General features: G+C 37.4%; 1 protein-coding gene across 1 annotated transcript in view; it reads right to left on the minus strand.

Annotated features, from left to right (window-relative positions):
• Positions 1–15301, minus strand: part of Srp54k (signal recognition particle 54k) — a 197087-nt gene that overhangs the window by 141837 nt on the left and 39949 nt on the right. Inside the window, exon 3 of the mRNA XM_090399586.1 lies at positions 9542–9626. Coding sequence (XP_090255712.1) covers positions 9542–9626 — 85 coding nt within the window. The remainder of the gene's footprint in view (positions 1–9541; positions 9627–15301) is intronic.

Raw genomic sequence — 15301 nt, forward strand, 5'->3', positions numbered from 1 at the left:
TATTTGTTTGTGATAAAAATATTAATTTTGAATTTACTTTGTCTTTCACTCAATCTCTTTACTTCTATAATTTTTATAATAATATTGCAGATCCAAATGTTATTAACTGAAAACAAAAAGTTAATAAACCACTCTGGTATACCATAGACAATTAGGTCTGAATGCCACAGCTAAATCCAAATGAAAGGGATAAATAGGAGTGAATAGTAACAGAAAAATTCTGTCCCATGATTCCAAAGAAAAGGAAAAGTTCTTTATTTATATCCATACATCCAATGTGGAATGAAAGACTTACAATCTTCAAAATTTTCCATAACCAGTATCTTTTACACTGATCTCTTTGCTTCCCACACAGAGCACCTAGTCTTCTGCCTTTTGCATGATCTTAGCAATATCCTTTGCATAATAATATATTTTGACTCCCTCTAGGTATGATCTAGGATAGTAAATGGCTGCTAATTATTTGCTAGCTGGTGGTGGTCTCCTGATGTATTCCCATTAGGTATGTCTTATATACCATCTGTTGGCAGGCCTGCAGAACCACTTTATTGTAATAATGAAGGAGAATCATTACAATAAAGTGGATGTTATTTGGGATGTCCTTTTAGGCTGTCATCTTCATTACACATAAGAAGAGAGAAGGGGGGGGGACATTTGGAAACTTTACTCTGGAGACCAAACATGACATCTGTCATTTTAGGCCTCTGCAAAGCATGGTAGAGTTTCATACCTTAATTCCATACTTAATGGAATACCACTTCCTCTAGGATTGGTGTGATGTTTTCAAGTGTCAGAGTAACCATGGATCTGTTCTTGCACATATTATTTTCCTACTATACATAAACGATTTGTCACTTATCTCAAATCCTATCCAATGTTTTGCTGATAACAGCATTTTCCATTTCTTTTTCTTAGTTGATAGACTTTTTAGTCTTTAAACATTCCAAAATTTGATGGTATTCTATAACCAGTACCTTTAAACACAGATCTGCTTGCCATTCTCTAGTCAGGTGAAGACAACTTCATCAACTTTCAGTGCTGCCAAGATTCAGTCCAATCTCATTTCCTTCAAGAAAGATCTTGCACTTCACTTACCTTTACCCCTGATAATATCAAAATCTTCAGATCAGATCAGATGCCTTCTCAGGCTGACTTACATCTGTAGCCTTTCTTGGCACAAACACATCATATTTGTAGTATTCTCATCTTCCAAAAACTGTCACTTGAGAACCTTATTCACACAAATGTAAACATGTGTAATATTAATTTTGCCCTATCTTGCCAACAGCAAGTTATTCCAAGACTCCTGCTTTATGGCTTTTATTAAAATTTGGAACACTTAAAAAAAAACTGTTGATCCATCCCAATTTTTATTTCTTTCAGAACATTGGAACAAATAGAAGCAGAATATATTGAAATCATACAGTATACTGCATTAACTGCTCTAACCATATGAAATTTATTAAAATTTGGATTTAGGATACACACAACATGACTATATGGTTCAGTTTTGGTTTCAGTTGTATTATTTTTGCTGATCTTGTTATGACTCAGTGATGAGTACATGGGGGAAAAAATGCTTTAGAGGAGAATGATAGTTGGATGTCATTTGAGAAAAATGTATGTGGACTGTTACACAACATTTAAGCATTTCAAGATCCTTGAGAATTTGTTTGGACATTTGAGCCACAGTTGCATAAAGGTTTCCACAACATACAGAATTGCATGTCATGAACTTTCACAGAAGAGGCATGGTCCTTGAGACTTGTTAACAATAATAAATATACTTCATTAACTGACACTGACCAAGGCATGCAGTCTGCACTATGGAGTAACAAGTTACTGTGAAAATGTTTGAGAGTGATAGATGCCTGGAGACCATTTTTTTTATTTGAACATACTGTCCCAGTGATGAAGTCTGAAGACACTGGGTAATGATGCGAGACTGCTCCTAAGTGGTATGGATTAGGCCTGCTGGTTTTAGTGTATAGAATCACGAGTGCCAGGAGCTGCATTAATGTTCTGAATAATAAACAGTGGCAGTTTATACATACACACTGACCTTGACATGAAAGACATGAAGCATCCTTAAACTATTGCAAATGTACTTTTGCAGAGAATAACATCAGAATATAGCAGTGGCCATTAGAGAGATCTGACTTGAACCGAGAGAACATCTATAAAATGAATTGCAATACAGAATTTGGGTAACTCTAAGATGGTTCTCTTCATTCATGAAACTTAAGGAGGAATTAGAAATTGCAAGAACATCTTCTGTGAATATCTGAAGCAGTTATTATAACCAAAAGCAGGACAATGTATTACTAATTTCTATCAATAGAAATGTCATGTTTATATCTGAAGGTGTCCCATGACCTGGCAAGGTGGTGCATACCAAAGATATCATTATCTTGACCTGATCATATATCTAAGACGAACAGTCCACCATCATCAAATTCCTGATGTGAACCTTCAAGGGGGGGGGGGGGGGTATATGATACCATGACAGTACTACATGAAGAATTTATATTATTACTAATTCATATTTACAATATTCCTCCAGATTAGTGTGTTATCTGTCAAAACCCCAGTATTGACAATCTTATGTATCAGTCTTGTAAGTTACTTAGGTAGTCTGCCAACAGTTGAGAGAACTGTAGCTGGCTGAGAGCCAAGAAGTCAATTCATGATGAAAGGAAGAAAAGAATAATGGATGTACGAATTTGTCACCAACATGCGAAATCACGTGTTTTATAAGAAAAATTTTCCAACTGTTATACAAGCAAAATAGTTACCACTTTAAAAACTAGAATAATGTTCATAAAAGAAAAGCAAATTTTCAGAAATGTAATGATAAACACTCATCCCATGAATTAATTATCTTATTATTGGAATGAATTTGCCATCTTCTGCAATGTGCAGAAGTGTCGAGGATTTTCTCATCTGTGGTCAAACTATAACTGCATCAATCCATTCACTTACATCTTTCTCTGGATCTCTCTCTCTCTCTCTCCTGCAATGTGGCATTAAACAACTGTTTTCCCAAACTTTCTTCTCATAAGTAACCATACTGCCTGAGAGTGGCTCTGCTTGAATATTTCTGAATGCTAACCATGTCAAGTTCCTTCCTAATATCTTTATTTTTAATATGATTCTGTCACTGATGCCATATTCTCACTCGCATAATTTTTCTCTGAATTCTCATATCTGTGGTCTCCAGTCACGGATCAACTATTTTATTTTTAACCAAGCTCCCAGATCGATAAGTTAAAACTGGTTTGAATACTATCTTGTATACAACTAGTTTAGTGTTTGGACTGATTTCTTTCATATTCCATACAGATTTACTCGTGGTGAAAGTTTTTTTATCCTTGGTTACACTATAAATTAAAGACGACAAGAAATTATATTCTTGGTTTCATCCTTTATCCAAGTGAAGGCAAGCAACCTTTGCATGTGAAGTCACTTCATGATTGGGCTACTTGTACACAGAGGCTAATGACCTCATATCAATTGCCTTAGTATCTCATAATGCAAAGCACATCTTTTTTTAAGGTTCGAAATTTTTTTAGTTTTTTGAAAAAGATTTGTTTTGTTTTTTTTCACCACAGTGACACTATTTCAAATTATTGTCATAAGAGTGCTGAAGAGGTGAAGAGAAAAATAGCAAAGAAATATGCAATAGGAGGAGTTAGACATGTTGTCCATACAGTGAGCATACAGTCTGCACACCATAACATGGCCTCAACAGTGCCCTCCTCCTTCCCACATATCTCTATATGGCCTCCTCCTAGTCATAATCTCACAGTGTAGATGGCAGCAGACTTTAGGACCCCAACTTCAAGGTGAGGTTTCATCAGGTGATAAACACCATCTAGCCACCACCTAGGGTGGTCTGAAAAGTTCTCAGCCTAACAATGAAAAAACGAATTTATAATTTCAAAATCATTTTTATTTTTCAACATAATCTCCCTTAAGACTAATATATTTATTCCAGCGATGTTCCAGCACCATTATCCCATCTCTGTAGTGGTTCTCAGTAAAATCTGCAAAATATCCCTATACAGCTGCAATAACCTCTTGATTCGAAGAAAAGTGCTGACCAGCAAGGAAGAGTTTTAGTTTTAGGAAGGGATAGAAGTCAGAGGGAGCCAAATCTGGGGAATAGGATGGATGTTCCAACAATTCATAGTGAAGATCCCTTAATTTTCCCATTGCCAAAACACCTTTGTGGGCAGGTGCATTGTCTGCATCCCTTGAAATGGATAAAATAGAGTATTGTGCGGTTATAAAATTCTTTGTAAAAGAAGTTTAATACCAAAAGAAATTCATTCGAAGTTCATAAAAGTTTATGGGAACTCTTCTCTTTCGTTTTCAACAATTAAGAAATGGGCTGCCGAGTTTAAATGTGGCCATACCAGCCTTGAAGATGATTCACATCAAGGACATCCAAAGAGTGTAACAACACTAGAAATCATTGATCAAGTACACGATATGGTATTGGATGACTGGCAAGTCAAAGTTGCTGAGATTATAGGCATTTCAAAAGAACATTTTTTTTCTTCTGCAAACTGGGTCTTTTCTCACAAATTTTTTCGTCAAGTCTGGTTAAAAGATCGGAATAATATTCCTCAGTTATTGTTTTACCCTTTTCAAGATAATAAACAAAATGCCTTTAGCATCCCAAAACACCAATGCCATGACCTTTCCTGCTGATGGAATTGACTTTGTCTTCTTTGGCGCTGAACAACCAGCTTCTGTCCACTGTTTTGACTGCTGTTTGGATTCTAGTGCGTAATGGTGAATCCAAGTCTCATTCATAGTAATAAATCGACACATAAAATCAGTTTTATTCTTGTTAAAACGCTCCAAGCACTGTGCAGAGATTTTCATGCGAGTGTGTTTTTGATCTGCTGTGAGCAAGTCTTGTGCAAAGACTTTTCATTTGCAATTCTTCATGCAAAATATATCCTACATGTTCTTTTGAAATGCCTATAATCTCAGCAATTTCATACACTTTGACTTGCCAGTCATCCAATACAATATTGTGCACTCAATCAATGATTTCTAGTGTTGTTACACTTTTTGGACGTCCTTCACGTGAATCATCTTCAAGGCTGATATGGCCACGTTTAAACTTGGCATCCTATTTCTTAATTGTTGAAAACGAAGGAGAAGAGTACCCATAAACTTTTATGAATTTCGAATGAATTTCTTTTGGCGTTAAACTTCTTTTACAAAGAATTTTATAACCGCACAATACTCTATTTTATCCATTTCAAGGGATGCAGACAACACTTTTGTTTCAGACAGCTGTATAAAACAAACTACTTGATAGACTGACTTGCAATTTCACATGGATGCTTATGACAGATGTACCAACTTAAAAAAAAAAAAAAAATCGTCCCAGTAGTGTTGCCATCTATGTTCAAGTCCGAGAACTTTCAGACCACCCTCATAGCTGGCATTTCCTCAAATTAGAAAGTATCCTTTGACAGTGATTGTTCACAGATAGTGCTAGAGCTTCTTTGGGAGGAAAAACAGGCTATGCCACAAGAAAGCAGGGTTTGGTTTGAATGGGAGATGCCATATATTGCATATCACCAGCATATTAGTGGTGATGAGACTGGAAAATGGTGAAAACCAAACCCACACTGAAAAATTAATACATTTTTGAGTGTGCATTTGGTTTCTTCCTAAAAACAGAAAACTGGAGTCTTCCATCTGGCTGATAAAAAAATTAGACCTAAAAGGGAAATGCAATGGTCATTTTCTATGTCTCATGTGAACTTTTGGCAAGATTCTGTAACTGAATTTCAAGGGTTTACCAAGATGCTACATTCATCATATGATCTAGTCTAGAAATAGAAAACTACTATCGTATTACCTTTCTAGATCTCCTCATTCATAATCATTTCCTCAAATTAGAAAGTATATCCTTTGATGGTTACTCTCTAAAACAGAAAACTTTGACAGTTTTCCATGTTTTAGAAAGAAAATCTACATTAGACATAATATATTCATGAATTATTCAGGCTATTTTTCATAGAAAGAAAAATGTATACCAACTAAATGGAACTGCAATGCATTCCATCCCCCCACACACTTCTATCCAATTCCTATATGGAATTTTTAAAAACTAAGTACCAACAACTACATATAAATTAATTTTGGTTACACTATGTAGATGATGTGTTTACTATTTGGTCTTATGTCCTAGACACAAATAGATTCATTTAAGTGCATTCACAGAGACAACATCCAAAAATACATTTCACTATAGAAAAAGAAACTAATTATGATATTCCCTCTATTTAGACCCACTACTTACATGACTACTAAAATCGTTCATCATCTATTTCTGTTTAAACCCATAAGTATTACCATGGGAATCATTTTTTTTAAAAGTGAACAGTTTGCTATAGTGAATTTCTTTGCGTATGGCATAACACCTATAAGATTTTGGTTTGAATATGGCAGTTTTATATACAAAATGTCATCCCCCCCCCAATCATCCCTACTACAATCAACATACAAAATCACAAGAAAATTATTCCCATCACTTATATTCAAAATACATTAAAAAAGATAGCTACAGTTCTCTACAGATCTCCATACCACTTTTAAGCTATACATTTAGCTAGCAATCTTCCTTTTACATGTCCTAGAACAGGGATTCTCAATCCGTGGTACGTGAGCCACTGCCGGCTGGTAAGAAAACAGATTTGCTTACTGGTATATCTAATATTTTGAATTAAATATAGTGGTATGCCACTGGAAAAGGTTGAGAACCCCTGTCCTAGAGTATGTGAAGTTCCTTGTGCCTGCAATTTAGCCTACTTTGGACAGACTAGTATTTCTGCTAACACCTGCTTTAACACCCGAACATAAAAATTACTAATCATCTGTATGACAAATCAGGAGACACTTTTTAATCTGTCAATGATCTGAAAGAGTTATTCTAAGACCACATTTAGAATGACTTTTGTAATCGACTTTGTTTTTATCTAGGGGACCCTGGTAGGATGTTAGTTCCTTTTTCAGTTATAATTTGAATCATTTCTACAACAATCTAATTGACTGTTGTGTGTTTATTACAGTTGTAATTTGCACTCTGAAAGTGCTGGTTGGAAATCCAGCGAAATATTAATAAGGTCAATAAATGACTTATTTTCCTATATTTCTTATCTATACTTATAATCACGCTCTAACCATTATTCTTGTCAAAAATCCAGCAATATCAGTTTGTGAAGGACAGAACTAGAAAGGACCAACTTTCTAAACTGTATTAAATTCAATGAGTCAGAATAACCAAGAGTTGCAAAACACACCATCTCCCTTAAACAAAGTTTGTTTGTAAAAGACTTCAAAGTCTTACATACACTCATGAGCAGTTGAATTAGAGATACCTGCCTAGTAGCAGACAGCACCTTCCTTTCACCTTGATGACGGCAGCGATGCAGCATGGCATGGACTCCACAAGGTACGAAGCGTTGGGGAGCCAAACTGATCCATGACCACTGCACAGCCTCCCACAATGCACGGAGATTGGTCAGAGCAGGGTCCAGGGCACTTATATCTCTCTCTCTCTCTCTCGACAGCTGTGTTCGATAGGATCGAGGTCAGGGGACCTCGGGGGCTAGCCAACCATCCTCATATCCGTGGAGTGTTCATCCACCCACTCAGCCACAATTCAGGAGCAGTGGGCCGGTGCACTGTCTTACTGTAGGTACAGGTCTCCTGCAGAGTGCTGTAGGTGCAGAAATGGGTGCACATGATCTGACAGCAGGTCCCTGTATCTTTTGCTGGTGAAGGAAGATGGTAGATGTACCAGGGGACCCATTTCATCCCATGTAAACAGTCCCCATATGAGGATATCACCATCGGCCTGCTGGCATGAGGGATCCATCACTTCATGTACTTGGTAATGCACTCATACCCTGCCATCGGCATGTACCAACATGTACCTCGACTCATCAGTCCAGGCGACCTTTTTCCATGGATTTAGGGACCAATGGCGGTGTTCCTGCACTCATGCTAATCGTTGTGCCTTGTGGCGTGCGGTGAACAGAGGTACCCTAGTTGGGCAGTGGCTTCTTTACCCCACAGCGAGGAGATGATGGTTTTGGATGGTGTGGCTGCTCACATGTCGTTGTTGTCCAGCATTGAATTGGCGAGTGATCTGCAGCACTTTGGCACGTCTATCTGCTGTTACCATCCGAGTAAGCCGAAGGCGTCCCCTGTCATCGACACATTGTACACCATGGCAGTTTTCCCTGGCGGCTGTGGTTTTACCCGATTCCATGTGCTCACGGTACACTCTTGACACAGTGGCCCGTGAAAAGCCCTGTGCCTGCATGACTTCGGAGATGGAATGCCCAATACATCTGGCAGTGATCGAATTCGCTGAGATCTCAAGTCTTCCCCATTCTGTGCTCGACTATTACTCAGACGGTCAGTACAAGGTCTGATGGCACCCCATCACATGCCACGTGGCACTATTCCATTCGCCAGGGCGACCACAGCACCATTTCGCCAACACGCCAGGTATCTCTAATTCAACTGCTCATTAGTGTATGTCCAGTTTCCTCATGGAATCTTTGTAAAAAGAGAGCTGTGAAACTTTGTCATATGACCCTAATCTCAAATGATCTAATGAGCTACAGTTATTCCTCTTTGTAGGAAACTTGATCCCAGGATTAGACCAGCTACTCTACAATATTCGTGTTTTTACCTTTGTGCTTGTATTATTTAATCTTCAGTTATGTTTGCTCAGGCCTCTATTTCAACATTTCTCAGAGTATGTCCAAGTGTCAATTCTCTCACAGCCTACTGAGAAAACCTTGTGGCTCACTAGTGAGTGAGCCACATGGTTTTCCTGGTGGGCTGTAAGAGAATTATATTAGGAAATAAATACAGTACTTTTCAGTTTTTTAAATCTTAGTTTGTAAATTTTCAGATACAGTTTAAAATACAATATATTAAAAATCCTATTAATTAAAAATTTTTTTACATAATTCATTTAATTTCAATACAACAATATGTACAACATTTTGCTACTTGCTGTATATCTTAACACGAAAATGTACAATCGTAGATAAAATCAGCCACTGTACGGTAGATATGGTAAGAAATGCATCAAGAAATCCTATCCTAATTTTCAACTTAAATATATTAAGGTTACGTATATTATGACACCCTCATAAATTTGCTCGTAGGGGCTGCATGTGAAGGTTCACTGCTGGTAAAATATGACCTATCAATAAAGGGTATGATATGGGGTTAGTGGGCTGCAGCCAGAAAAGTTTGAGAAACACTGCCTCTATTCAAATGTTAAATTATATTGGGGAAGTCTTTGATACCTGGGTTAAAATTTTATATGAAATAAATCATTTCACATGTTATCTTTTTTCTTTTAACAGAAATTCTAATAGAAGATCTGAAATCATTCAAATAATGAAATCAGAAACATGTGTCTATTTGTAGTGTAAAATAAAAAATAATAATAAATAAATAAAATAAATTGAATAATATACAATACCTTTACAAGTTCCTTATATACAGCAGACTGAATCATGCGACGCTTATTTAAACCTGCTGCCATTTCATCAAAATCTATAACTGACCTATATAAAAAAATTTACATTAGTATAAATTATGAACATAATCAGTAATGTATACTATGATACTCACTGATATATATGGACCTGATAATGATTGCATTCACATGTCAAGAAGATTATTTTATGTCAATGGATTTATGTCATGGATTTCTTTTTGTCAGAAGACTATAGGTGACATGAAGGGAGCTGTTCTTGGTAGTGTGTTCAGGGGGGGGGGGGCTTTTGCCATTTGGGCAGAAGGTGAGTTTGCAGCATTTGGCACTTTCAAAGTCCGACTTGTCCTTGGTGAGGATTTGTGGTAAGCATGGAGTGGATGGTGGCTGAGAATTTGGAGTGGAATGAGGGACAAAGGCCTTCATTTCTGTGAGGAAGATTTCTGTTATTCGGTCTGAGCAAGTGTTTGGATCAGAACTGAAGCAGTAGTCAGACCATGGAAAGAAGGAATAGAAGTCACAGAGGTCATCCCAGTTGGCAACATTGTAGTGTCAAAGGATACGACTGTGTGAACTGGTAGGTCTGTTGCAAAAGAGACTTGTATGAGGTTGTGGGTTCGAGTTACCTAGAGGAGAACCGAAAATCACAGCATACCTAGAAGGGAATCTTGTTAGGAAAAGGTCAAGTGTGTTGGCAAAATGGAGGGGGTTGTCAGGTATTCTGGCAGGTAGATTAGGTCACTATCTCTCTCTCTCTCTCTCTGTCTCTCTCTCTCTCTGAAGCTTGGTTTTCTGCAGTCAAAACTGGAGAAGGGGAGCCAATGTGGGTTGTGGACAAAGTCCCCAAGAAGGAGGACTTCACTATTGGGGTATTTCGAATGCAGAAGGCACCATGAGACAATCTGTTTCAGTTTTTTAGTCTTTTAAAGCTTTAGAAAGAGAGATAGCTGAAGAGGTCAGAGTGGTTGACAGAGTTTGGAGAGCGATAGAGAGAGAGAGCATATGAAAAGGGGCAGGTTGGTTTAGCATGGAAATTTCAAGCCAAAGCAGATCAAAGTGGGGATTCGAGGATTCGCAGTCTCTGGCATGGTGGGTGTGTCAATTCCGATGAATGCACGAGTGCCACTTGTGGTGGAAAGAGCTGTGTAATGTATAGTTTGGGCAGTTGAGATGGACAGTGGCTGTTGAGGTTGTCAGTTAGGATTCTGATAAGAATAGTACTTCTGGTTTAGATGAGTGCAGGTGGTGGTGTGCATATTGTTTATATTGCTGTTTAGACCACGGATGTTGATGAAGTGGATACAGAATTTAAAAAAAAATTTTTTTTCGAAAGAATCCATGTTGATGGTTGTTTGGTTGGATTTTTGATGTTTTTGTGGGTGGATTTTTGATATTTTTTAAGAGTTTTTTTTAACTATTTTTTGTGGGAGAATTTTTGAGATCTGCAGTAAAAGTACATTTCTTTGGGTTGTGGTTCATTGTATTTTGTTAGGATAAGATAAAGGGTAAGTGGTGCATACAGTAAGGTGACAGACTTACAAATATGCCATCCACAAAGAGGGAAATCAGTCTCCTGTCCATACATGGCCTCAACAGGTCCACCTGCAGCTACATTATTTGGTCTCACTCCAGTCATGAACTAGCAAAATACACAGCTGCAGGATTTGACGCTGGCTGATCAGGAAGCTACTAGCTAGTTCAGTCCCATGTACTATCCAGCAGCCAGCCTGCAGAACCATTTTACTGCTGTACCCTCAAATCAGAAAGGGTTCCCCTACAGTAAGATGCTATATCATTGAAGTTATCACTCTCACTGCATGTGAGATGAGTTTTTTTTTTTGGGGGGGGGGGGGGGGAGAACCAGGAACCTTGCCCTAGAAACCAAACATGGCTGAAACCACTTCAGGTCTCTAATAAGCAAGGTGGTGGTGCTATTTCACCAGGTGATGAAAGACATCTACCACCAACAGTTGTTGTCAAGGTACTGGAGAAGTTGGTCAACTTCAAGAGCAAAGTACAGGAATGGACAGAATGAAATGGGATACTGTATGGGGGACAACATGATTTTGTGAAGGGTAGGTCATGCCTCAGTAACCTGCTCACGTTTTATAATATAGTAACAGCTGAGTTGGATAAAGGTAATGGGTTTACAGTGATACTGATAGACTTTGCAAAGGCCTTTGACAGGATACCACATGGAATTCTAATCAATAAACTGCAGCACATGGGGATATACGATTGGTGAGGTGGATAAGAGTGTGGTTGATGGAGAGATATCAGAGAGTAGTTTATTCAGGAGTAGGATCCAAAAAAAGGCCTGTGACATGGCAAAGGCTGTTCTGAGAAATAGAGCCTTTGCTATGGATCTGAGGAACTATTCAGTTGTTTGCTGATGATGCAAAATTGGATAGAGCAATAGTTAATACAGATTATGTTAAAATTTTGCAGGATGATTTGGATAGACTGGCTGTCTGAGAAAAGAAGAATGGATGTCAGTTTAATGTGAGGATTGGTGAGGTGAAGTGTAAGGTTATGCATTTTGGAGTGAAAAGATTACCAGCTGTATACCACATTGATGGAACTGTACTCCAGGAAATTGATGAAGCCAGAGATTTAGGAGTATTAGTGGATAGGGAGTTCAAGTTTAGAGGGCATACAGTAAAAGTAGCTAAAGCAGTTCATCAGGTTACTTGGTTACTGAAGAATACTTTGACAAGCAGAAACAAGCAGGTTATTATTACTCTTTATCGAGCCTTGATAAGATCCCATCTTGATACTGTGCAGATCTGGTCACCTGGGTTTCTTGGGGATGAGTGAGAGGTGGAGAAAATCCAGAGGCGAGTGACAAGATGGTAGCAGGTTTATGGAATGAATCTTAGAAGAAAAAGTTGAAGATTTGTGGGTTACAGAAACTGGTTTACAAGCGGAAAAGAGGTGATAAATGATCAAGACATACAAATTACTGAAGGGTTTTTACCAGATTAATACAAAGGAAATTTTTCAGAACAGGTCTGGTGGTGGGAGAACTAGGGACCATCCTTGGAAATTGAGCAAGAGTGTGGTTAACAAGGGTGTTAAAACCATATTTTTTGCTTGGAGAGTGGGGGAATGAGTGGAATAGGTTGCAAGAGTCTGTTTAGGATGATATGATATGAATAAGTTCAAAGCAAAGTATGATAAATACTGCACAAATATTGGATAATGCCTGACATGATGTTTAGGACCTCCCTCTATGAGTCTAAGCACTCCATGGAGTAATCCATAATAATAATAATTTGTGGGTTACAGAACTTAGTTGAAGGAGGGAAAGGAATGACATGATTGAGACATACAAGTTACTGAAAGGTTTTTACAGGGGGTTGATACAGAGATTTTTAGGGGGGGGGGGAGAAGGAATTAAAGATTATCCTTGAAAATGGAGCAAGGATGCCAGGACTGCATCTTTGCTTGGAGAGCAGTGAATGAGCAGAACAGGTTGCCAGTTTGTTTGGAATATATACTGGTGAATGAGTTCAAAGTATGAAAGATCATTATGGCACTATCCTTGAATACTGAATAGTGCTTGCATAATGTCTAGCACCTGCCTCAATGAGTCAATGGAATCCATGGAGCTGCCAGTGAAAAAGCTCCTGTCATTCGATAAAACTAAACAAAAAAACAAACAGTACTCATATTGATTTATGAAGTCAACTACCATTTGAGATAAAAACTTTAATAATATTAAAATTCTACATTTTGATAGAATATTAAGATCATCTTCAGGAATATATACATCTATACATACACACACACTATATAACAGCAACTAGCAAGAAACCACTATTCTACTTCTTCTCAGCCATTTTCTGTCCACTACTGAATGAAGGCCTCTACCAGTTCTTTCCACCTTTCTCTGTTCTTGGCAATGGCTGACCAATTTTCCCCCAACAAATTTTGACAGTTCATCACTCCACCTTCTTTTAGGATGCCCTCAGCCTTGTTTCCCTTCTTTTGGAATCCAGTTCGTTAGTATAGTAGTCCATTATTCATCTTCTCTCCTGGATAGAAATCCGGCCCATTTCCATTTTAGTCGCTTATGGTGAAGAATGAAGTCAGTGATGCGAGTCTGGCTTCTTATCCAGGTGTTTCGCTCTTATCTTTTGATGTGATGCCTAGCATCAACCTCTCCATTTTTTTTTTTTTTTGAGTTGTTGTTAGTTTATTTGCCGGTGCTTTTGTTAGTGACAAGTTTCATAACCATATATGATGACTGGAAGTATACACTGGTTAAATGTCTTCCTTTTTAAACAAAGTGGAACATCATTGTTTTGAAAAATGCTTTTCAATTTTCTGAATGCACACCAGGCAAGTTGAACTCTCCTATTTATTTCCTCTTGGAGTCCACAGTTTAGATCAATGAGATGACCTAAGTATGTATATGAAGAGACTCTTTCCAAGAAATTGTTTTCTATTATTATGTTTTTTTGGTGTTACAAAATGATTAAACATGATTTTAGTTTTTTCTCTGTTTATTTTTAGACCGACTTTTCTGCTTTCATGATATAGGTCTTCTATCATTATATTAAGGTCTTCTGGAGTGTTTTCAAAAATTTATGATGTCATCTGCATATCTTAGATGTGTTAAGTTTCTGCTATTAATTTTTATACCAAGGTTTGTCCAGTTTATATTATTAAATATTTCTTGAAGTACTGCTGTAAAGATTTTGGGTGATAGTCTCCTTGTCAGACACCTTTTTCAATTGATATGTTATTGCTACTTGTATGAAGTTGGATTGTTGCTGTTGCAGTGTGGTATATTTCCTGGAGGAGGTCCATATATTCTTCAGGAACTCCCTGATTCTGGAGTGTTTTGCTTATCACATTAGTTTTGATGGAAACGAATGCTTTTTCATAATCAATAAGACTAAACAGAGAGGCAATTGGTTTTCTTCTGCTTTTTCTATTATTTGTTTTACTGCATGAATATGATCAATTGTGTTAAAGCCTTTATGGAATTCTACTTGTTCTACTGGTTGATTGGAGTCTAGAAGAGGGGTTAACCTGTTTGTTATTACTTTTGTGAGAATTTTGTACAGATTGGAGAGAATACTAATTGGAGAGAATACTATAGTTCTTTTTCCCCTTTTTTAAATAACAGTATCAGATAGCATTTTTCCAGTTTTCTGGTATCTGTCCCTCTTCTAGGCATAGATTTAGTAAGTTTGTGACATGGTGAATGATATTATTTCCTCCCCATTTAATTAATTTTGTGTGAATTAGGTCTTCACCAGGACATTTTCCATTCTTCATTTGTTTTAATGCTTGTTTTATTTCATCTGAAATGAATGGGGATGAATTCTATATGCAATGGAGAAGAGTTATTTATATTTTACTAGGGGGGGCTATGCCCCCTGGTGCCCAACCCCCTCCCCTCCCCCGAGTTCCGGACTGGTAGGCCGGTTCTCTTTGAATTCTGATGACTCGAATTTTGAAGACTCGACACTCAGGGTAGCCCCTGAGTTTCAAAACGTTTCAAAAAACGTGACATACAAATGTGAAATAAAAACGTGACATAAAACAGCTTATCATTTTTTATACATAGGGTAGATTTATATTGAAGGACCACTATAGAGTTCTTTATAAAATTCTTCTAGCCTGCTTAGGATTTGTTCTTGGTTCCTTATTAAAGTTCCATTCTTGTCTTTTATTGCAGTTATTTGACTTTTGCCAACTGATGTTTTCTTAGTATTTTCATATTTTTGTTTT

This window comes from Typopeltis vanoorti, chromosome 10 (assembly GCF_054136105.1).
Source record: "Typopeltis vanoorti isolate ZY-2024b chromosome 10, IOZ_Tvanoo_1.0, whole genome shotgun sequence".
NCBI lineage: Eukaryota > Metazoa > Arthropoda > Arachnida > Uropygi > Thelyphonidae > Typopeltis > Typopeltis vanoorti.